At 37.3% G+C, this 21,725-nt stretch overlaps 1 protein-coding gene across 1 annotated transcript in view; it reads left to right on the top strand.

The window, feature by feature from the left end:
- The window catches only part of MYO5C (myosin VC), a 36,303-nt gene extending 20,572 nt beyond the window's left edge, over nucleotides 1–15,731 (top strand). Inside the window, exons 25-41 of the mRNA XM_086757743.1 lie at nucleotides 600–780; nucleotides 1,349–1,442; nucleotides 2,288–2,351; nucleotides 2,439–2,519; nucleotides 2,895–3,075; nucleotides 5,183–5,276; nucleotides 6,078–6,129; nucleotides 6,351–6,516; nucleotides 6,765–6,852; nucleotides 7,580–7,675; nucleotides 8,653–8,807; nucleotides 9,970–10,059; nucleotides 11,041–11,191; nucleotides 11,617–11,899; nucleotides 12,927–13,101; nucleotides 13,605–13,685; nucleotides 13,941–15,731. Of these exons, the coding sequence (XP_086613869.1) occupies nucleotides 600–780; nucleotides 1,349–1,442; nucleotides 2,288–2,351; nucleotides 2,439–2,519; nucleotides 2,895–3,075; nucleotides 5,183–5,276; nucleotides 6,078–6,129; nucleotides 6,351–6,516; nucleotides 6,765–6,852; nucleotides 7,580–7,675; nucleotides 8,653–8,807; nucleotides 9,970–10,059; nucleotides 11,041–11,191; nucleotides 11,617–11,899; nucleotides 12,927–13,101; nucleotides 13,605–13,685; nucleotides 13,941–14,093 (2,185 nt within the window). The 3' untranslated portion in view covers nucleotides 14,094–15,731. The remainder of the gene's footprint in view (nucleotides 1–599; nucleotides 781–1,348; nucleotides 1,443–2,287; nucleotides 2,352–2,438; nucleotides 2,520–2,894; nucleotides 3,076–5,182; nucleotides 5,277–6,077; nucleotides 6,130–6,350; nucleotides 6,517–6,764; nucleotides 6,853–7,579; nucleotides 7,676–8,652; nucleotides 8,808–9,969; nucleotides 10,060–11,040; nucleotides 11,192–11,616; nucleotides 11,900–12,926; nucleotides 13,102–13,604; nucleotides 13,686–13,940) is intronic.
- Nucleotides 15,732–21,725: the final 5,994 nt, after the last annotated feature.

Genomic DNA, 21,725 nt, shown 5'->3' with positions numbered 1-21,725 from the left:
CAGAGAACCTTAGGTACCAGATAAATGCTGTTTTCTGAACTGTGAAGAGTGTGGTCAGTCACTGTTCCTGAGGGTTGGAAGCTGTGTGGTGTTTAAGCTGAGTCTGATTTCAGCTGCAAATAACTTCATACTATACTAAGAGGATTTCTTTGGTAGTTTTTTTTGCTTTGCCCATTAGCTATATTATGTTGGAAGTCAGTCCATTCCAGCAGGGACTAGTAGAAAATGGAAAGCTTCTTGCAATTTTTCACTGAGAAGGACACAGGGTTTTCTGTTGCTGTGTCCTTCTTCAGTGCTGACTATGGCCAGAAACGTGATGGAAAGCTGCTCAGGTAGGCTAACTTTCAAAGAGTTGGAAAATTAGCCTTTAAGTGGAAAAAATTCAGTTTTGCCTTTAATTCAGACCCAATCTCTGAATTAGATGTAGGGAAATCCAGGGACATTCTCATCTCCTTGTCATCCATTTTGTAGATTGACTCTGAGGATGTAGGATAGCTTTTACAAGTAATTATGGGTCCTTCAAATTAAAACAAAACCAAAGCCCACTCTTTCAGTTTTGAATGTAGGAAAACAAAACACCTTTTCATTGTCTTCTTTAGGGTACTTGAGAAAAATTTCCAAAATCAGAAGCAAGACTATGAGAAGGAAATTGAATTGCTCAAGGGAGAAATTAAGATTCTGAAAGAAGAGAACACTCAGCTACAACATCAAATTCAGCAAGAAATTGTCATTCAGGATGGTTTGAAAATGGAAGTAGGACAACTTACAAAACAAGCCCAGGTAAAGTATGACGCATTTTGGAGTCTTTGCTAGATAGAGCAAGTAGAGAATGTGGGTGTTTTATTTATAGATTATCTTCACTAAGTTTTTATCTCCAGTGTATTAATAAGCTGTATTTGATAAACAATATTGCATTGTTTTCATGTAGTATACAATATGAGTAAATTAGTGCTCACAGAAAATAAATGCATGTTTTGAAGAGTAATTGTGCCTGAATATTTATACGTTTATGTGTGTGGATCTTTTTTTCTTCCTTTTCTAAGACAGTATTAGTTCTTCAGGGAGTTTTTCATCAATTTAGTTTATAAACTGAACCTGAAAATACTACTTCTGTGTAAAGTCCCTTTTTTTTTTTTCTGAGGCAATTACATGACACAAGCACATGTTTTCACTGCATCACATTACTGTTCTGCTCTGGTGCCTGAGAACCAGACACTTTAAACACAACACATTTTAAGCCTTTTACTATATGAACTTGTTCTTAATTATAATTATCTTTATGATTTAACTGATACTCAGCCCCTGTCATTCACTCCTTGTCTCAGTCTATAATTTTTGTCTGATTCAGAAAATACCTGAGTTGCAAAAGGAAATTGAACTGGTGCAGACACAAAAATTGGATGTTGAAAAGCAGGCGCAGTCGCAGAAGCGAGAATTGAGGGGTAAGCTACACACTAGATAATTCAAAGACCTTACCAAGTACAATGTGAACCAGGCCAGTTTAAATTTATTTCTCCCATGTTAGCTTTGACAAAAACCCAGTTGTATTTCCCATCTCATAATGATTTCATTCTATTCATACCATCACTCGCAAGGGGAAAAAACACTCCCAATAGATGAGTTTTACAAAATGACCGCTGAATACTGAGATTTGGGGTACCCCTTTGAAGAAACTCTGGTTTCAAACATTTCTCCTTTGTGTTTAAAAATCAATACTAATAATTTAAACCTCACTTGAAATTTAGCAAGTACCTTGTACCCAAGAATATGGAAACAATGCATTATCTAGGTTTTTTTTCATCCTGTCTTTAGCCTTAGGTCCAATAAATGTCAAATACACTTAAATGACTTGCTGAGTTGGGTTATCTTTGAGAAAAGATACTTAATAAGAAGCACTACTGTTGTGCACTTTGTTCAATGCTAACAATGTCATAGAGCAAACCTGTATCTGGAGCATTTAATGTGGTAACCTGGCACTCACTAGATGACAAATAAGCTACACAACTCCAGCAGTTGTCCGGATTCGGAACAGAAAGGTGTAACTCGGCATTGAAAGTTTGGTGAGTTTAGAAAGCAATATTGGTGGTATACCTCTCTAGTGCACCTTACATGTCCAGAAGTGGAACCAAGTCCCTCATCATATTCTTGTAGTATATCAGATGTATTTGCTGAGTACTAGGAAGGAACTTTGTAGATTTAGGAAGAGATTGGTTTGATTTTTGTAATCAAACTTCATTTGAAATGTGCGGAGAAAAATATTAATGTAATATACTTTATTTTTTTCCAGAAAAGATGTCAGAAGTTACAAAACAGCTTCTTGAAAGTTATGATTTTGAAGATGTAAGAAGCAGGTAATTTTGCTCAGAGATCTCTTTAAAAAAGCTTCAGAAATGCATTTCGTTCACCTGCATACTAATGAATACTGCCTTGTATTCTAGACTCTCCACGGAGGATTTGGAACACTTAAATGAAGATGGAGAGCTGTGGTTTGCTTACGAGGGCTTGAAAAAAGCTACAAGGTTAGTTCAGTTCCTCAGTGTTTTCATAACTCCAAGCTATGATGTAGAAAATAAGTGTAATGATCAGTCAGTAACTAATTTGACAGAGCAATACTGAATGTCTGTTTAAGAAATCAACAAACACTACCTTATATGACTGGCTGAGCAGCTTAAAATCACTTTAACAAACTTTTACTAAGTCAAGGAGATGTGTGTATGTGTCAGACAGGTAAATGTGTTTCCTCTGAGATACCTTGTGTAACTTCCAGCTCCCTTAATGCGCAGGTGATGTAATGGAATGTCTGTGTGTTAACCACAGCACTTTGTACTGAAACTTAACCCATTGCATTGTGGTCATACTACATCTGCCAAGTTGTTTCTCTTGTTTTTTAACAGAGTATTGGAAAGTCATTTCCAGTCTCAGAAAGAAGTATATGAAAAGGAGATTGAAGGATTGAACTTTAAAGTTGAACATCTTAGTCAAGATATTAATCATCTACAAAAATTGTTTCGAGAGGAAAATGACATAAATGATGGTATTCGACTTGAAATTAGCAGGCTAACTTCAGAAAACCTGGTAAGATGAAGATGTAGGAAAGCAAAGTGTTTTTGTTACTTAGTAATACAATACAAATATGTTTGTGGCACAAAATATCTTTTGGTCATGTCCTTGAAATCTCAAGGCTCGAACAGATAGAGCCATCTAAGACTGCACATCCATAGAGGCTCTTTCCCTGCATGCTGGGGTAGTGTGTTAGGAGGCAGCCAAATTTATTGTTTGAGCGTACAGCTTGCTGTGGCAGCCTCACAGAGACTTTTTTGCTTTTCTTTTGCTGAAATCTGAATTGAGATCTGATTCTAATGACAGAATGGCAAAATACCATTTTACAAACTCTTGACTTGGTGTGTTGTGCACACATAGGCTTTGACTTCTGTTGCTGATAGCGAGGGAGACACTGAGAGTCTTTAGAATGTGTTTGAACCCTTGTATGCTTATGTAGTGTAATATTCAGGTTTTGTAAAAGATGTTTTGAACTTCAGAATGTTGCCAAGCTGTCCATTGCTGAGCTCATGCAAATATTTTGGTTGTGCTTTTTGCAGTTTCTCAACAATGCAAGGAACTTTTGAGGGATATATAATAATTTCTACAGATATGCAGCTTTATACTGGAAGTAATGAAGAAACAAGTATTTACTTAGGTTTTTTATTTACACAGAATTTTAACTAAAAAAATAATCTGAGGTTTAGCAGTCACCAGAAGGTTAGCTTACCATACCTTTTTACTACCTACCTAATTTAAACTTCTTGTCTGGTAATTTAAAAAATAAAAGCTATTTTTTTTGGTCAGGCCATATATTTTTTTTTCTGATGGAACACTTTCGGTATTTCAGACTTAATGAAAAACAGTTTTGTGATACTGTAACTTTCTGTGGGTTGATATTATAACAGTGTTCTGGGTCTGTCTGGTATGGAGTTAACGTTCTTCATAGCAGTCCCTACGTGCTGCAGTTTGGATTTGTGGGTAAAACAGTACTGATAACGTGACAGTGTTTTGGCTGTTGCTGGATAGAGCTTGCACAGTGTCAAGGCTTTCTCTTTTTCCTACTCTGCCTCACCTCAGCAAATTAAGCTGGGGGTGGACAAGAAGTTGGGAGGGCGCAGAGCCCGGACAGCTGACTGGAAGGATAGCCCCTACCATGTAATGTCATGCTCAGCTGTAAAACTGAGGTAGGGGAAGAAGAAAGGGGATGTTCGGCTTTATCTTTACACAGATGTTTTCTCCCTTCTGCTCTCCCTGTTTTGCTGGGGCATGGGGTTGGGGGTAGCGGGGGTGTGAGCAGCTCTGTGGGTGCCTGGCTGCTGGCCAGCTGGGGTCAACACACAGCAAACAGCTTCCATTTTCGTTGTACTGCGGCATCCAAGCTCAGAATTCAGTTACTTCATTCTTTCCCTGTAGTCAGAGGACAGAAATTAGCATCTTTTCCTCAGAAGGCTCTTTAAAGCTGTTTCTGTCTCTCAGGTTGACAAGTTCTGTGATTTGATAGTGAAAACCCTGTGGGATTTATGGTGGTTACAGATTTGTGTCGTTCTGGGGCTCTCCCCACCAGAGGGCAGCTGGGCATATGAGTCGCTAACAAATTGCAGGCAAGGTTTAAGAGTCTGATTATCCGCGCTGTGTAAAACCATCTAACAGAGGGGAGTGCTGTTACTCCAGAAGAGAGTACGTACCGTACTGATTTTCTGCTGAGTGAAAAATAACTGAAGAAATATTTTCAAAACAAAGTTACTAAAATTGTAAATATAAAGAAATCTATAATGTTAATAATAATAATGTTGTTTTTAAAAAGTTATTTTGTAACATACTGAGTTTTTTCCAGTGTTAACTAAGCTAGGGAAATTAAAGCCACAGTGTAATTTCCTTTAAACTGTAACAGAAGAATGGTAGTACTGGGCCAGTCCAAACATTTAGACAGCTCGCTATTTCCTTTTTAAGAGTGGCCAGCAGCAGATGCCTTCAAAAAAGTTAGAACAAGCTAGGCAAGCAGGTAGCAGTACTCCTTCACAGGGTCTCCCCAGTCTTTGACTATGTGCAGTTCAAGATCTTCTACTGTCATAGGAACTATTGCAGATATTTGGAAAGAAGGAAGGTGCTGAAATACACACATCTCCTTTTTCTCTAAAAGGTGATCCCAGATCTTAAGCAGCAAGTTTCTGAACTTGAAAATCAAAAATTAGATCTTGAAAACCGTCTTCAAGAACAGACTGTAAAGTTGAAAGGTAAAGTGCCAGTGTGGTCCCCAGTCTTACCATTGTTTAAGAAGAACTTAATGAATTCTCTGTATTTGAATTTTTTAAAAGCTGAAGCAATATTACATGATAACTTTATTGCCTTATTACTTACTTTCTTACCAGTAAAATGTAAGAAACACTATGAAAAAATGTGTTGTGTAGTTTATATCTCTGTTATAAAAGAATAAAATAGATGCCAGTATGTGTGTTTTTTCTTTTATTAACCTTTTTTAGGTCATTAAGTTCTATGGTTTGAATATCTGCAAGTGTACTGAGTAGGGCTTTGCTGAGAATGTGCAATGGAGTATGGCCTTTGGAAAAAATCATAAAAAGGAAAGATGTTTTGGAACTTAAAGCAAAGGTGGACTTCAAAGGGTGTTTAAAAATGCAGAGTGGGAGATAGAGGGAAAAGTTATTTCTAAATTTGTTTGTTTGAAAGTTCTTCTCAATTTAGGAAAGCGTACTGTGCTGAGGTTTCTGAGTCTCTTTATCTGTAATGTCTTCCTAGGCAACTTCCTTTGCAAGTAGTTTTACTGCCAACGGCGAGAAGTTTGTAGTGTCAAAGTTCCCCATCCCATAGAATCTTCTGTGTGCTGTGGAGCAGTCAGATAATTCTCTGACACATTGTATCTGGCATGTCATTTGGTTTCACTAGGTGAAACAAAATTTTGAGTGTAAGAATAGATACTAAATACTAGTACAGAACAGTAAGCAAATGTGATTTTGTTGTTTTTTCTTTTGTTTTGGGTTTTGTTGCTAACTATTCCTGAAAAAAAAAAAAAATGAAAGAGATGTCTAATCGGCTGTATTATGAGCTAGAAGGGGATAGAGCACAAAGACGGTAAATATATATATTTTTTTTCTTTTTTTTAATGTAAGAAATGTGGTTACTGTAAGCAATGAAAAGTGACAAAGTAACTTATACTCTTTAGAGCACCACACCCAATGTAAGATTTGCCTTACAGCCTTGTGTACAGCTAATTAATGACGGACAAACATGATACGACTAGGCTTTAATGAAAGAAGAATAAGACACAAAGCTTCCTATCTATCTATTCCTAGAACAAATGAGGCCCAGAATGAAATAGACATAAAAGAAGAGGAGAGATGGAAAGTCACAACCCAAGAAACTGGGGGGCTGAGCAATGGTTTGGTCCAAGATGAAATCCAGGATGAAATAAAAAGCAAGATAAAGCAAGAAACAACTCGACTTACTGTAGAAAACATGGTGAGGAAATTAAATTGTTGTTAAGAAACTGTACCTGAAATGAAGGATAAAAAGAAAGAGATCACAGTATGGGCAGGATGTTTTCTGTATTTGTTGGGGGAGAAAAAAGATAATGAAGATTTCACTTTTCTTCCACCAAATATAAGTAGAAGCACATCATAGTGCTGTTTAATTGCGGCAGTAACATGTAGCATAGAAGACATTTTTCAGTTGTGATTGCTCTAACTCACTGATTTTGATTATTACAGGACCTTGAAGAAAAACTAGATATGAAGGACAGAATAATTAAAAAATTGGAAGATCAGATCAAAACTCTTACCAAGACTATTGAGAAAAGTAAGATATTGTTACATTATTTGTTTTTTTTTTAATATAGATTTGGATGTTCAGTATGTGTTTGAAAAAATAAGTATATTTTAAAAAAAAAGAAAAAGATAGGATTTGGAGTGGGGTTAAAAATTTTAAAACCTCAGAAAAAAAGTGCTTGGGAACCATCAACACAAATTATATAAAAGCCCTTTCCTATGTTTTTTTCCCAGCTAAATAATGGGTGCATAGGAGACCTAGACTATACGATAAAAGATTAAGCCAGAGGCATGAGGTTTTGTCAACAAAAGTTAATACATACCCTCATACAAACTGTCTCTGAGCCAACTGAGTGTTAGTTTTGCATCAATGAGTAGCTCCTCCCAGTAGCCTTCAAATGGCAGACGGTTCCTGATTGTAAATTAGTTTGTACAAAGTTCTTATATAGCAAGTAATTCCTCACTATAGAATCCACTTCAAAACATTGCAGAGGTGACTAAGGTAGAGCTGTACTGTTGCTGTTTGTTTGTCTTATTCATGCAACTAATTCCACTGAATCCAGTGAAACTAATCACATTAATAATAGAAATGTTATTTAACTCACAGTGGTTGGAACCATAAGCTAAGAACATTGTTGTGAACAGGGCCCGTACTCCATTTATTACAGAGAAAACTGCTTTTCTCCAATAGTTTTTTTCTAACGTGAATGTTAGCTTAGACACTTACCTGCAGGTAACGGTGCTTTTCTGTTTGACAGCTGAAGCTCGCGTGCCAACTTTGTCCAAAGAATACATTGGAATGATGGAGTACAAAAAAGAGGACGAAGAAAGGATCATTCAAAATCTGATCCTCGGTATTTTAGTAACGCTTCAAATTTTATCAGTAGCCAGTGATACTCAGTGTAGAACACTACAACAAAAACTACAAGGCGCCGTATTTCACTTATGCTCGAAGTTGGTTTTCGTCCACTTTCTTACCACCAATACGACTTGGAGGCTCTGTATTGCTCTTTTTCTACTGCCAGTCATTTTGAATACAGAAGTGCTTTATCTGCATAAAAATAATTTGTCTGACTCTACCTAACAGTGACTCTATTATCTTCTTATTATTTATTCACTTGTAAAGCTATAAATCTCAAGAACACTCCAGAGACTTGAATTTACTTTCTTCCTGGTCTCCTACTAAGTCTGTAAGTCATTGGGCTTATATTCACATGTGACAAATTACTCTCCTGTCTGTCCTTTCCATACCATTCTCTTCACTGAAGGGAGCTGTACTTTCATGTTTCTCTTGTAGGGAATTTTGTCCTTCCTCTGACTTACTTAACAACATCAATCTCGCTGCCAAACCAGTTTTTAGTATTAGCTTACAATTAATAGTAAACTTGACAATTTTTTCCATGTACATTAGTACTCATATAAACTACTGCTTGGAAACAACATCCTTCTTTTCTTCTCACCTGCTTCAGCCTTGTGAGTATTTATATCTTTATGAACAAAGGTGTATCATTAAGCAATACCAGAATTTGGTGGGGCCTCCAGTGGGTAGTTAAATGCAAATTACTTTTTGAAGTTGTCCTGTCTGGCGTAGCCCATGCTGGACCATAGAATTTGCTACAGTACTCTCCTATTACTCTGGGAAACTTAATTAATACTCTTACATGAACAATACTCTTACAGAAATTTTAAAAAACAAGGAATTAATCCATAAATCAATTATCAAGTGGCAGGTCACTGAAGAACTGAACCCCATAGTGTTTGTCTCTTTCAGAACGATACATTGAATTGTTTAATTTTTATGTAATAAACCTGATGACTCTCCTTTATGCAGATTTAAAGCCACGTGGAGTTGTAGTTAATATGATACCTGGCCTTCCAGCTCACATCCTATTCATGTGTGTGAGGTATGCAGATTATCTGAATGATGCTGACATGCTGAAATCTTTCATGAATGTAACTATTGACGGTATCAAACAAGTTGTTAAGGTAGGAATTATGTTTGACTGTACTGTACTTTTTGATTTTTAATGTAAGGTTTACAAGATGCATGCATAGTACCTGGGGAATACTCACACTTTCATTTGCTAGTATTCCTGTAATAGAATAGTAATCATTAGTGGCACTCTTTTTGAAGTTTGTGATACTACTGCTGTAAAGCCTCCAGGTGAGCTCCTACTGTGCTGAACAGACAATGCACAGAATGCATTAACAGAAATTATTTTTTATCCTAAGAGCTTGTTGACAAAATCATTTAAAGTATTTTACACTTTACAATGAGTGGCTAATTAGGTGAAGGGCACCTGTGCTTTCAGCACTGATAAAAAGTCAGATGAGTGGAAATTAAGTATGTTTGACAGCAGGCAGGTATCAGAATTTTAAGAGGTTTTTACACTGCTGTTCTACTAGTGTAATGGTTTTTTTGACATGTCGTTTGGTACTGTAACAGTAGCCAAATGATTAAAGTTATATTGCCAGCCAGTTTCCAAAATCAAGTTATAAACAAGAATTGTTAGCCTGTTTTCTCATCTACATAACAAATTCAGCTTTGTGAATACTTTATTATGGATTTATAATGTAATAAAACACCAGGCATGCTTGTAGCACAGGCAGGAACAGACTATGGTTTATGCAGTTGAATTTGTTGTATAAAGAATGCCTATAGTCTGTTTGCAAACAAATTTATACCAGAGTTTATCCACTGGAAAAGCTTGTGATTACTTGGCTAACAAAAATTAAACATACCTAAACATAGTTAGACTTGTGGTTATGTGTAGTTCAGTTCCATTTGTGTGTACAGGCATTGTTAACGCTTTTTTGCAGGAGGGCCTCCAGTACACTGAACACTCTAGATAGAAATGTGTACAACTGGTTCAGGTTTATTTAGCCAGTCTGTCATACAAGAAGACTTTAAGGGTGTTTACCAGATAAAAGAGGGATCTTTGCTATATGTATATATATGTATAAATATGTATATTTCATGCCTGAAAACAGAGCATGATTTGTTCAGCTAGCACGTTATGGATGCTGTATGCTCCTCCTGCCCTATATGGGCTCTATTATACCAATTCTGTAATGGTTTTAAGTTTAGTTATTCAATTAACTTAATGAGACAATACCATTATAAGATTGCATTACCTATCATTTTCAGGAACATTCAGAAGACTTTGAGATGTTATCCTTCTGGCTTTCCAATACATACTATTTTCTTAACTGTTTGAAGCAGTACAGCGGAGAAGAGGTAGGAATGATTTCATCAAATAATTCCATTATTTTACTTGTGACAGACTTTAATTGGAATTAAAATTAGTGCTAATAGATAATATTCCACCAGCTCACCACTGTTCCTTCCAGATATTTAGATATTTGTATTGCTCTGCAGTGGTGTTATATGTCTTATACAAATAATAAGACGGTATAGAACTAACAGATCAAGTGAAATTAAGGAAACATTAACGTGCTAAAGCAGGTTAAAGACGTGACATGGAAACTGCTACTTAGGAGTCACAGTAGCTGTGTGCCGTCTGAACAACACCACTCCCTCTTGTGGTCACCTCGGTAACATCTAAAGAGCAGTGCAGAACTGAAAACGTTTAAACTTAATTAATAAGTCTTTTATAATTTAGTTGCAACAGTAGGGAAAGGTCTGAGTCCAGAATTCAGAGTTTTAATCTATATTTGTAATGAACATTCACGACTTCACACAAGTTAGCATTCAGTCTAGACTTGTGAAGTCAGAACTTTCCTGATGGAAACTCCAAAAATTAAATCCTTTTGCAGCAGTAAAATGTAAATTTTTAGGTTTTTTTGCCAACATAGTTTAAACAACTGCATTTTGTCTTTTTTTTTTTTGGGGGGTGGGAGGCTCTAGTTTTCTTTCTGTTTAAGTGATCTAGGAATTGCTCCAAAGTTCATTGAAATGTATGCATGTCTTTCCCTTGGCTTTAGCAGGCTTTAGGAACAGAGTAAACATCTACATAAAGTGGAAAGTGGAGTACTGGAAGCATCCACTGAAGTTAGGTGTAGCTTTGACTCGTTCTGAGACTGTTCAGCCAGAGATGGAATGAGTTACTCTGATGTATACATTACATTATAGAATCATAGAGTAGTTAGGGTTAGAAGGGACCTTTAAAGGTCATCTAGTCCAACTCCCAGTTGTTATAATAACAATTTATAATTATAATGTTAGGTAATTTCTGATAATTATATTTACAACTTGTAGGAATTTATGAAGTGTAACACTCCGCGTCAGAACAAGAACTGTTTGAAGCATTTTGATCTCTCGGAATACAGACAAATTCTGAGTGATTTGGCCATTCGTATCTATCACCAATTCATTCTCGTCATGGAGAACAACATTCAGCCCATGATCGGTAAGGCAGCAGCAACCCAAACAGACTTAAATGTAGCTTGTAAAATATATAAATAAAGCTTATACATGGAGGCAATGGTGGGACAGACTTCTTTCTCCTGTTGATTTATACTTAAGTGTACCTGCATGTGTGTTTCTGCACTTATAAATTCCACTGAATGGTATATCCCCACAGGGTTTGGAAAGACTTTTCCTCACATTTCCTGATGTGGAATAAATGCTTTGAAACCAATCAACATTCTACAAAAACAAAAGGCTTCTTAAAATTTGTGTGCTCCAGAAGCCTGTGTCAGTATCTTATTTTTCTTGCATCATTTAACTTTTAAAGATATCCTGAAAGTAGGTTTTGTTCAATAATTAAGTTAATGTAACTGGAAGGAGGCCTATGATTGTTGGTCTTATAAATTATTTTCTATTGTATTTCAGTACCAGGCATGCTGGAATATGAAAGTCTTCAGGGAATTTCTGGCTTGAAACCTACAGGGTTCCGTAAACGTTCTTCTAGTATAGACGACACGGATGCCTACACAATGACCTCTATCCTGCAACAGCTCAGCTATTTTTATAGTACTATGTGCCAGAATGGCTTGGACTCTGAGCTTCTAAAGCAGGCAGTGAAGCAGCTTTTCTTTCTGATTGGAGCGATCACCCTCAATAGCCTCTTCCTCCGCAAGGACATGTGCTCATGTCGAAAAGGAATGCAGATAAGGTAAAGCCAGTGAAGTTTCAACAAGCAGTTGCTTGAGAATAAATTGTTAACACTTTTAGGTAACTTCCTTTATCTCTAAGTCACTGGATATTCTGTAACCATTCTGCTGGAAGTTGCCAATTTTTTACTCTTTTTGAAAGAGTAAATCTTTGCCTTTTGAGCTGAGCTTTCTCAACATAAAATATTACAAATTGTTCTTTCCATGGAAAGACTAATGGAGGAAAAGAAAGAGAAAATTACAGTCTGGAGATGAAAGTCAGACATGTTTAGAATTCTTTCCATGCTAGTTCACTCGTGATGTCACAAATAGTATTTTTAATTCTTTCTTACTATAGTAAACAGGTGCAGCGTCCCTGGCAAACAGACAAAAGCTGACTTGCATTTTTCATGCTCTGTGATGAGAAAGGCGCTGAGACAGAGCTTTTGAGGGTTTAAATTGGGCATCATCTGTCCTGCTACGAGCATCAAGAGAACATGTTCCTAACTGTTCTGCAGAAGATACAGTTCATTTGTTCTCCATTAGACAGTCTGCAGAATAAGGTGAAAGAAAATCAGTAAAATCTTTGACCCATCTGGGAATATTACTAGAAGAAAGCTGCTTTAACCTTTAGGTCATCAGTTATAAGCCTAGCCCAGCTTTGTATTGTGCAAAGACTGTTCTCATTTCCTGCATAAGCTCAGTTGTAAATACATATTTTAAAGACATACAGTGCTACAGTGTAATAGACAATGCCAGTATATATTAGTAATTTTCTGTAAACGACAGATAAACTAATAACTTGCTTTCTGTTATCCAAGCTTTAAGAAATAAAAAATAAAAAGGATTGAAATGTACAAGGGATTAAACTTACAGATTGATAAGCTATTCGTTGTTTGATTTTGAAGATCTACAGGTATGGTTTTTGACTTTAAATGTATTAATTTGAGCACTGCATTAGAGGAGCATTCCATCTTTAGAAGTCTTTAATGTAACTTGCTTGTTGAGGGGAACCTGACGTGTCTGTTGTCCGTCCATGGTTTAACCCAGATGTAATATCAGCTACTTGGAAGAATGGCTTAAGGACAAGAATCTTCAAAGCAGCAATGCCAAAGAAACTCTGGAACCTCTGTCTCAAGCAGCCTGGCTTCTTCAGGTCAAAAAGGTCACAGATGATGACGCCAAGGAAATACGTGAACACTGCACATCTCTTTCTACTGTGCAGGTAATGAGCTGTCTTTTTTTTTTATTCTGGCAGCAGCAATTGCAGGATCTTAGCTGTCTAAAATAATTTGTTGCAAAGAGCTGTTGGCCTTTCATTTTGTAAAACCAGCATTCCTCAGCATTCCACATCACTACTTGTTAAAAGTTTTAACTCCTATTCCTGCTCATATGGTGGATACTTACCTGCTTTGTTCTATTGCATGTTTTTATTCCACAGTGTATTTTCTTCACTTTATCACAGGCTTTTTTGTTGTTATTGTTTCCCTTAATCAATTCAGCTTTTTCCACATCTCCTTCATCCTGCTGACACCCCTGGAAATGAGTCATAGCAGTTACCGTATATGGAACAACTCAGTAGATGACCAGTCAAAATTCTCTCTTTACTGTAGAATTCTGTATTGAAACTTCCATTTAATATTAATTAAAATATCATATTAATACTTTCTTCTTTTTGTCTTCTCACTTTTTGTGGCGTACTAAGTTAGTCTCTTGTAATCTGAACAGATAGTTAAGATCCTCAACTCATACACTCCAATAGATGATTTTGAGAAAAGAGTGACTCCGTCGTTTGTTCGTAAAGTCCAGGTAAGAGCTACAGCTATCATTTCTCATATTCAAGTTACAGGATACTTCATACACCCATTTTTTATGCTGTGTAGTTACACTTGACCTTTACGTCATATTATTACTAAGTTGCTCAGCTTCTAGACATTTGGAACTGATCAAAACAAGTCTCCTTAACATCGTGTGAAAGCAAGGTTTTATGGGAAGAAAACAATGTACTGGTTTTGCTTTGATTCTTAACACGGTATTGTCTTACCCTTTCTGTTATAATTTCAGGCTATGCTAAACAATCGTGAGGATGTTCCGCAGCTGATGCTTGATACCAAATACCTCTTTCAAGTGACGTTTCCTTTCACCCCCTCTCCACATGCCTTGGAATTGATACAAGTCCCCAGCAGCTTCAAGCTCGGCTTTCTCACAAGGCTTTAATAAAACCCATGCATTGGTATTTCCTCAGAGACTATATAAAGACTATCAGTTTCATGGTTCATTTCTCCAGCTGATGGATAGTATGGCAGCTTGCAGTGAATTAAGCTGTTAAAAACTTGTTATTGAGTCAAGACTTAAAAAGTAGGAATAATTTCAGCTTGTGATTTCCTTCTCCTTTTTTCTTACTTTTCTCTCTTTATTACAGTCCTACAATTATTACTTTGTATCATCATCTGAATACAAAGCTAACCATACAGTATTTTAGCCCAAGTCTGACAAGAAAAGCATTTATCTGACAAGTTTGCATTGGTGCCCTTCAGCACCAGACTGAAGGGAAGACTATCATGTGATAAACATTATTACTTTACAATTTTCCTTGCCTTTGCTTTCTGTAACAAGAGATGTTTTTCCTAAGGTAATTCTATTAATTGCCTTGATAAACCAGATCTGTTTTATAGTAGCTTTCACCCTTCTATACTTCTTACACCCTTATTCATTTCATTTAAGAAGTCTTTTATAACAGTTTCTCCAGAAGACTGTAGTAGGAAGGAAGAGAGGGGAAGATCTTTCCACACTTGTTTGGAAAAAAAAAAAATCCATATAAATAGCTACATTGAAACTGGGGAACTGAGATCAATCTAAGAGAACTGCTGATACAAACCTACATTATCTTTTTGTGGGCACGCTGCCTTGGCGCACTGAATGGCTGCATTGCAGCTCAGGCACACCAGGCAGCTCTTCAGCCAGGGGAGGAAGACTTGGGGGCTCTTCTTGAAGACAGATTTCAGTTTTATTCTCTGCAGTGACAGGTCTGGATTTTCATCTCAGTCATTATAATAGAACAGTCAGATATAGCATTCATGGCATGATCCAGGTTTGAATTACAAGTTTTTTTCTTTAATAAACAAGAGTCGCCTCCTGGTTTGGGTTTGTCTCTAGTGCAGTGTATTGCAGAATACACGCTGAGTATGCACACACGTGCACACCTTCCTTCTCCCTTTCTTTTTTGCTGGTTTCCTCCTTCCAGTCCAGACACCGAGTAGGAGTGAATGTGGCTACTGTGGTCTGGTCTTACTGATAAACCAAGCTTAATTCCTTCATTTCATCATTTCAATTGCAGGGTTTTTTTTTTGCTTTGCTCAGCCTTCTCCCTGTAGTCAGAATGCAGTGAACAGTAACATTATTTAGTACTGGACCCTGTCAGACAACTGGAGAAACAGCATTCACCTCACCACGATGACGACTGTCCTTAGAAAGTCCTCAGTAAATAGTGCTAGTTTTCTATATTAAAAACGAGTACTAAAGCTTTGAAATATTTAAGGGATTCTAACTAATTTAATTTAAATATTATAGGAAGGAACAATTTATTTGATTTTTTTTTAATAGACGGTGTTAGTACTGCTTGTTTAATTTCACAGAACAATCTGTAAATATAAAGAAAGAATCATTCTTGCTATTTTGTGTCCTTGGTGTTTACTGTGTACAGTGAAATATTCATGGTGATATCCACAGGGTTGAAATATATGAAGGAGTAATTTTGTGTTTTGTTCAATAGCAATAAAAGCTGTACAAAATATCACAGACGTGTGTAGGCAGCCTAGTATTTTAATCTGTTAAATAAAGTAGCTTTTAAATCAATTTGTAGTGCTTTGAGTGATGCAATAGTTATGTTTTCAGTACAAGATTATTTGAAAGAAATTACTTGGAATTATGTGAACATTAGTGAATGCTGTCAGTGTTGTATTGCACCGTAAACATTTATTGAATGGTGCGGTTGCTTTGCTGTAACATAATATATCTTCCTGTCAGAACAGTATGCTGTCCTTGGCTCCTCATGAATTTCTGCAAATATTTTAATGCAAGCAGATTTTGTCGCTGTAATTTGTGTATAGCCTTTTTTGCAGTTGCTGGAGCTGTATGTCTGTTACCTGGTACAGAATGAGTAAAATCACAGTCCACTCCTATATCTACACCACAGAGAAGTGTCAGAAGGCATATATGTCTTTATGACAGAAACTGTTGATCAAGGAAGATTGTTCTGGCAAGTTGGTGCTCGGTTACTTTGTGACATGAATGCTTTCAACCAGTGTGTAGGTACAAAATTCTGTTTGTTATCTGTAATTTTTCTAAATACAAGGAGCAGTTTTAGAGAAGGGGGTTACGTGAAAGAGGCATTACTGAGATTAACTTCCCTAGCATGACAGTAAAGGAGAAAGCTCTTCCATTCAAATGGGAAAATGTCAAATAACGGTCCTTTACTGCAGTGGGAAAGCCCTGAAACACCTTATGGAGAGATGCGTTTAGCCATGTGACTCCTGCAGTTTGTGGGAATAGGACTCAGCAGCATAGGCGGTCCCTTTCAGATCTGCATTCCTGTAATATGCCAATAAAAAATATTAGATCAGGTTACTTCTACCCAAGTTTCTGCTGGGCTGAGACCTATTCCCCCCACTTTCCCCTTCATTTTCTCTCAGTTCCTCTTGATTATCAAATGCAAACACCTAATGGCCAATTTCAGTGACTTCAGTCAAGTCTCAGTAGTAGATGTGACCTTCAGCACTTTTAGAATTTTTCAGATGGATTCTCATGAATTTCCCCCACATTTTTTAAAAGTGTGCAAAAAAGCAGCAATTTTAAATATTACTGATGTTAAATTTATTATCTTAAAACAGGTGAATAGTAAGAGAATATCCAAGGAGGAACCAGCATGGACGCTAATCAATTTGTTTAACTTTTAAATTTCTTTAAGAATATGAGATAGACTTAATATTGACAGTGTTGTTTGTCAGAATGTCAACCCGATAGTTGGAAAAATCAGTCGTCAGTCACCTCACCAGTATGTTTAAACTTTAAAATTTGGAAACCATCCAAAAATTGCTGCTATATGGAACACGCAGGTAAGATCTAGTTTGCCTAATAGTTTGTCTTCTTTATTCAGTGTTCTGAAAGAGGGCTGTTAAAATAAAGCCTTTAAACCCTAATCATCAGTACATAACTGACCTGAGGTGGTACAACCGGAGAGGCTGAGCTTTAAATACCCTCTAAGTAGACTTAAGAAGGTTGCCTTTCTACGTTAGCAGTTGTGCACAGCTTATTTAGTCATCTTGAGAATCTCCAGGTTCTTGCTGTTTGAAAAGGTGAGTAATTTTGGATATTTATCAACAAGATTAATTGTTTATAATTTCTCTGTAAGTAGGATATTTCTTAGTGTTTCACCATTTTTAAATTTCTACTGTAACTTTAAAAACCTAGTAAGTTTGAAATTTCAGGCTACAGTGCAGGAAGTTGTAATCCTTTTACGCCTTTTTGGTTTAAATAATATATGTCTTTATAAAACAGTATACAAATCCATCTTTATCACAAACAACCTCAGATATAATACTGCTTTTTAATTATTGAGAAGTTTTGTTGGCCTCTCTTGTAGCAAAATTTTGTAAGATGTCATAATCTCACCTGAAGTAAAACACTGATAGCAGATAGGATTCACGCTGTGTGTTGCTCTAGCAAATTCTCACACTGTATCAAAGATTTATTTTGCCCAGAGTATTTATTCTAAGACTAATAGATCCTTGTCTAAAGTCTCTAGATCTAGTAACAGTATTTTGTTCAAATATGATGGCATTTTCCCTGTAATAGCTTTATTTTACATTTCTTCTGAAGTGAAAGTTTTTCTCCCAAAGTCTGGTTGGCCTAGTGTCTTGAGGTCTCACACCCAGCATATAAATCTGTGATTATTTCACCTGAGTGGCCCTCAGTGGGAACTCCTAATTCGGAGACCCTCGGAATGACACATTATTCAGTTATAAATGTCCAGCTGTAAGAATCTAGCAGGGCTGAGCCCTGCTGCCGTAGTCACTCTAAAGCTATGAGCAATACTAGCACAGAGAAGCTCCCTGAAAGGATGGCAGCTTGTGGTCTCAGACTCACTGTTCGCAAAAGAACACATTGAAAACTTGAGGACATATTTGTCGCTTTTCATCAAATGGAATATAAACCTCCTTGCTGTATGTAGCTGATGGAAAGCTCCCTGCAAATTTCAGATTAATGTGCTGTAGTTCCTTTCAGGACAGATTGCTTCCCACATATTTTGGGATGAAGTTATACATCTCCTGGAAACAACAGCAAAACTTTTATTGACTTGAGTGTGGGCAGAATTTCTGAGTTTGTCATCTCATTTTTCAAGTAGTCCACTGAAATACTTAAGAAAAAGCATCAGAATGCAGGCCAGGTGCATAGAATAAAGTCTGGTTTCATTTTTGTATAATGCCCAGGCAAACAAATTCTAAAATCTGCATGGCTCATTGAATTTCTTTTGCTCCATTTAAATCTCTCTTGCAATAGCATCTTCTAATTGTTAATCATAAACTCATTATTTATGTGTATGTCTAAATAACGTTAAAAACTTTCATTTTAGAAGTGGTGAAAGGTCTGATTTTCCCTATGCAAAATGTACCGAGAAAAAATGACACTACAGTATTATTCTTATTTATTTTTTCTGACTCTCAAGTAGGTTTTAATTCTCTGTTGATGATAGCACTTTGATCTTGGAGGTGCCTGGCTTGAGAACAAAAGTAGGTTCATAATGACCCAGCTTTCAGCATGCTTGAAATATCCATTTCTGCTCAAGCAGCACATTGTTCATAATATTTTTGTAGCTGCTGACTGAATCCTAGGTCATCTTTTCAGCTTCAAAAATAATGCATAATATTGACTACTTAATAATGCAGTGGAAAAAAACCCAATAAATATTGATTGCAGATTTCTCACAAATCCCACTGCTGTTACGCATTTCTGGTTCCTGTCTGCTGACAGTAGTTAAGTAGAAACTAAGAGGAATTTTCTGCAGGGAATGAATCCATGCTCGCAGTGTACATTATAACCACGTGTAATCAGTGCACATTACAAGATAATGTATATTTTGTTCTGTATTTTTGTTCATAAAAATACCATCTGCAGTGCATGTGACTATCTTGCATGTAGTGACAGTTCACCAAGCTGGAGAGATTAGTCACAGAGAGGTGGTCCAGCCTGCAGATGTCTGTATGCAGGCTAAGCTGCATTAGCTAGCAGAGAGGTAGTGGGAACCTTTGCCTACACTGGAATGCACTCTTTCTTTCTTCTCCCTCTCTTTCAGCTCTCTTGAACCGCAAAGATGTGTGACCAGACCTTTTTAGCAGTTGTATTTGGTCCATGTGACAAGTGCCTCAAGGAGAAGCCCCTTAGGGCTGTTTACATCAAATCAGAACAACTCAGCTACTGCTCGCTATGTGTGGAAATGGTACGTTATTGATTTTACCAAGCCAGAGTGTGGAAAGCCTGCAAAAAATGAGGGTTGGGTGTATTAATGGTCTGGTATGTTGGATTTTCTGGGCAGCAAATAAGCATTGCTAGGCCTGTAGCCTGCCAAGCACACACCTCTGCAGACACCTGGTGTTTCCGTGAGCCTGCAACAAAGGTGGCCCCAGGGGTTCAAGGATACTTTTTATGACTCTTGATTGGAAAATCGCCAGGAGCTTTTCCCACTAGCGTACTGCGTTCCTCAGCCGTGAACATTATGTGCCTGGCTGAACTCTGCTCGGAGGTATAGACGTGCAGGTCTGCTTGGCCTGCAATCTTATATGTTTCCCATTACCTTTAACAAAACTTAACAAAAAAAAGGATTAAATCATGGCAGTAAATTCATTCACTAGTGACTAGGGAATATGAAGTTCATCTAGTCTGTCTCAATATACAAACCAGACACAAGCAGAGTGCTGTCAGAACTCCTTTGTGGCCCACATTTCATTCTGAGACCATATCTCGTACGCTACGTGCAGTACTTGGGCGAGTGCTGGAAGTAGCTACGATGAGGATAAGGTGAGAAAAGGTTGCACAGCAGCGGAGTGTCTTCTGCCACCATGTGTGTGCACCACCACAGAAGGTGGTACTGGGGCAGATTAGCAAACCTGCTAGCCTGACCAGCAGGTCCTGCCAGAATGCCTGCATGCAGAACAGATGATACTGGTGGCTTTCTAATCTCCAGCAATTACTGGTGAGGTGATAGCCCGCTCTCCTGGTAGGGAGCACTACTCTAGAGGGATAACGGTGGGGGGGTTTTTAGATGAAATACAAAGCTAAGGTCATGAACGTATGTGGCTACTGAAGAGCTGATCTCCGTGGCTCCTTTTGTAAATGTAAGAATTTTGTTGTTCTGATTATATTCCAACTTGGAGTAGTTTTGTTTTATCTTCCTGAACCATTGTGTATTATCAGTTGGAGAAGACATCCTTCATTGTTTCCTCCCCAGAACTAGTCTCAACCACGACTGAGTAGGGTCCACGACTGTTGTATTTGAGTGTCAGAGGAACTGGTCTCTGCAAGAGTGCTCAAAGGTTCACCTAGCTGTGTTTATAAAACACTGTTTTACAGGCAGATGAGAGCACTGATTTGGTGGTTGTAGGTGATGTGGTGTGTACAGTTTACTGGCTGACACGGCACATTCTCATGCATTGCATTGTTTAGGAGGGAACTTAGATGTAATGACTGCAAGACAAAAGACAGTCCCTTCCTGGTTTATTTCCTTCTCCTGACTTTGAAATTGCTGTTTTGTTCAGGTCCTTCTTGGCCAACAGCCTATAAATAGCTATTTATTCAGTAAAGTTTTGCATGACTTCATAAACGCACGCTGGAATTGCAGGAAACTGGCTGTTTGTTATTTATAGTTCCTGCAACTTTCTCTTTATTGTTTGCATTTATGGAAGTTTGACTCTTACCAACTGAAACAGTGGAAACAGACTGAGACTTCAGGAAGAATTGCATCAGTACCTAACAGCCTGTTCGGCTTCCTACTAGCACTGCAGTAGGATCTTGGGCTTTCTGGTAGATCTGGGTTTAGCTTGCTTCTTCATATTGATCTTTAAGGTCCCTTCCAACCTAAACAATACTATGATTCTATCATTATGTAAAAGATTTAAAGATAAATATTCAGAACACAGAGAGCTCTTTGCACTAGCACTGAAATACATATGGATAGGGAAATGGTATTGTTTACTTTTTTGAATTGATTTTTCAGAGCTGTGGGTATGCTTTGGCTTACATTGAAATGCACAATATATCCTTGTCATGCATGTGTTTGTGGATGCATGTGCATCATGTGATGTACAACTGACTGATCCTTTTGCAGCTTCCTAATTTGCACATTCAGCTCCTCACTTCAGTCCAGCAGATGCACACGTGCATTTTCATCAGCTGGTCTTTGTGATTTCCCAAACTAACATATGTTGAGGGATCACAGAATTAGAAATGGCTGATTCCTAATGTTGAGATCATCCTACTTCAATTGTTTGCCTTTTAGACAAAATAATCTTTTCTCTCTGGAGTTTTGCCTGCTTTGGAGATTGGTGCTAATCAGTAGAAACTCAGACTGTTTGCTGGTTTAGTTTCCCCACAGAGGCATTAGTAAATTAGCTTACAATTTAAAAAGAGAATGACTGGTGAATTAGTGAGAGTGAAAACTTACTTTAAGGACCTGACTTTTGAGATAAGCAACAATTTGTGACATGCTGTTAGATCCTCCATTTTCCCCAGTGCCCTTATTAACGGGACAGTACCAACTTTCTTCCGTGCATCCCCATCACTACAGTCTGGTGTATT

Source organism: Chlamydotis macqueenii, chromosome 12, assembly GCF_036417535.1.
Source record: "Chlamydotis macqueenii isolate bChlMac1 chromosome 12, bChlMac1.mat, whole genome shotgun sequence".
Taxonomy (NCBI): Eukaryota; Metazoa; Chordata; class Aves; order Otidiformes; family Otididae; genus Chlamydotis; species Chlamydotis macqueenii.
This window is presented reverse-complemented; position numbering and strand designations above follow the sequence as displayed.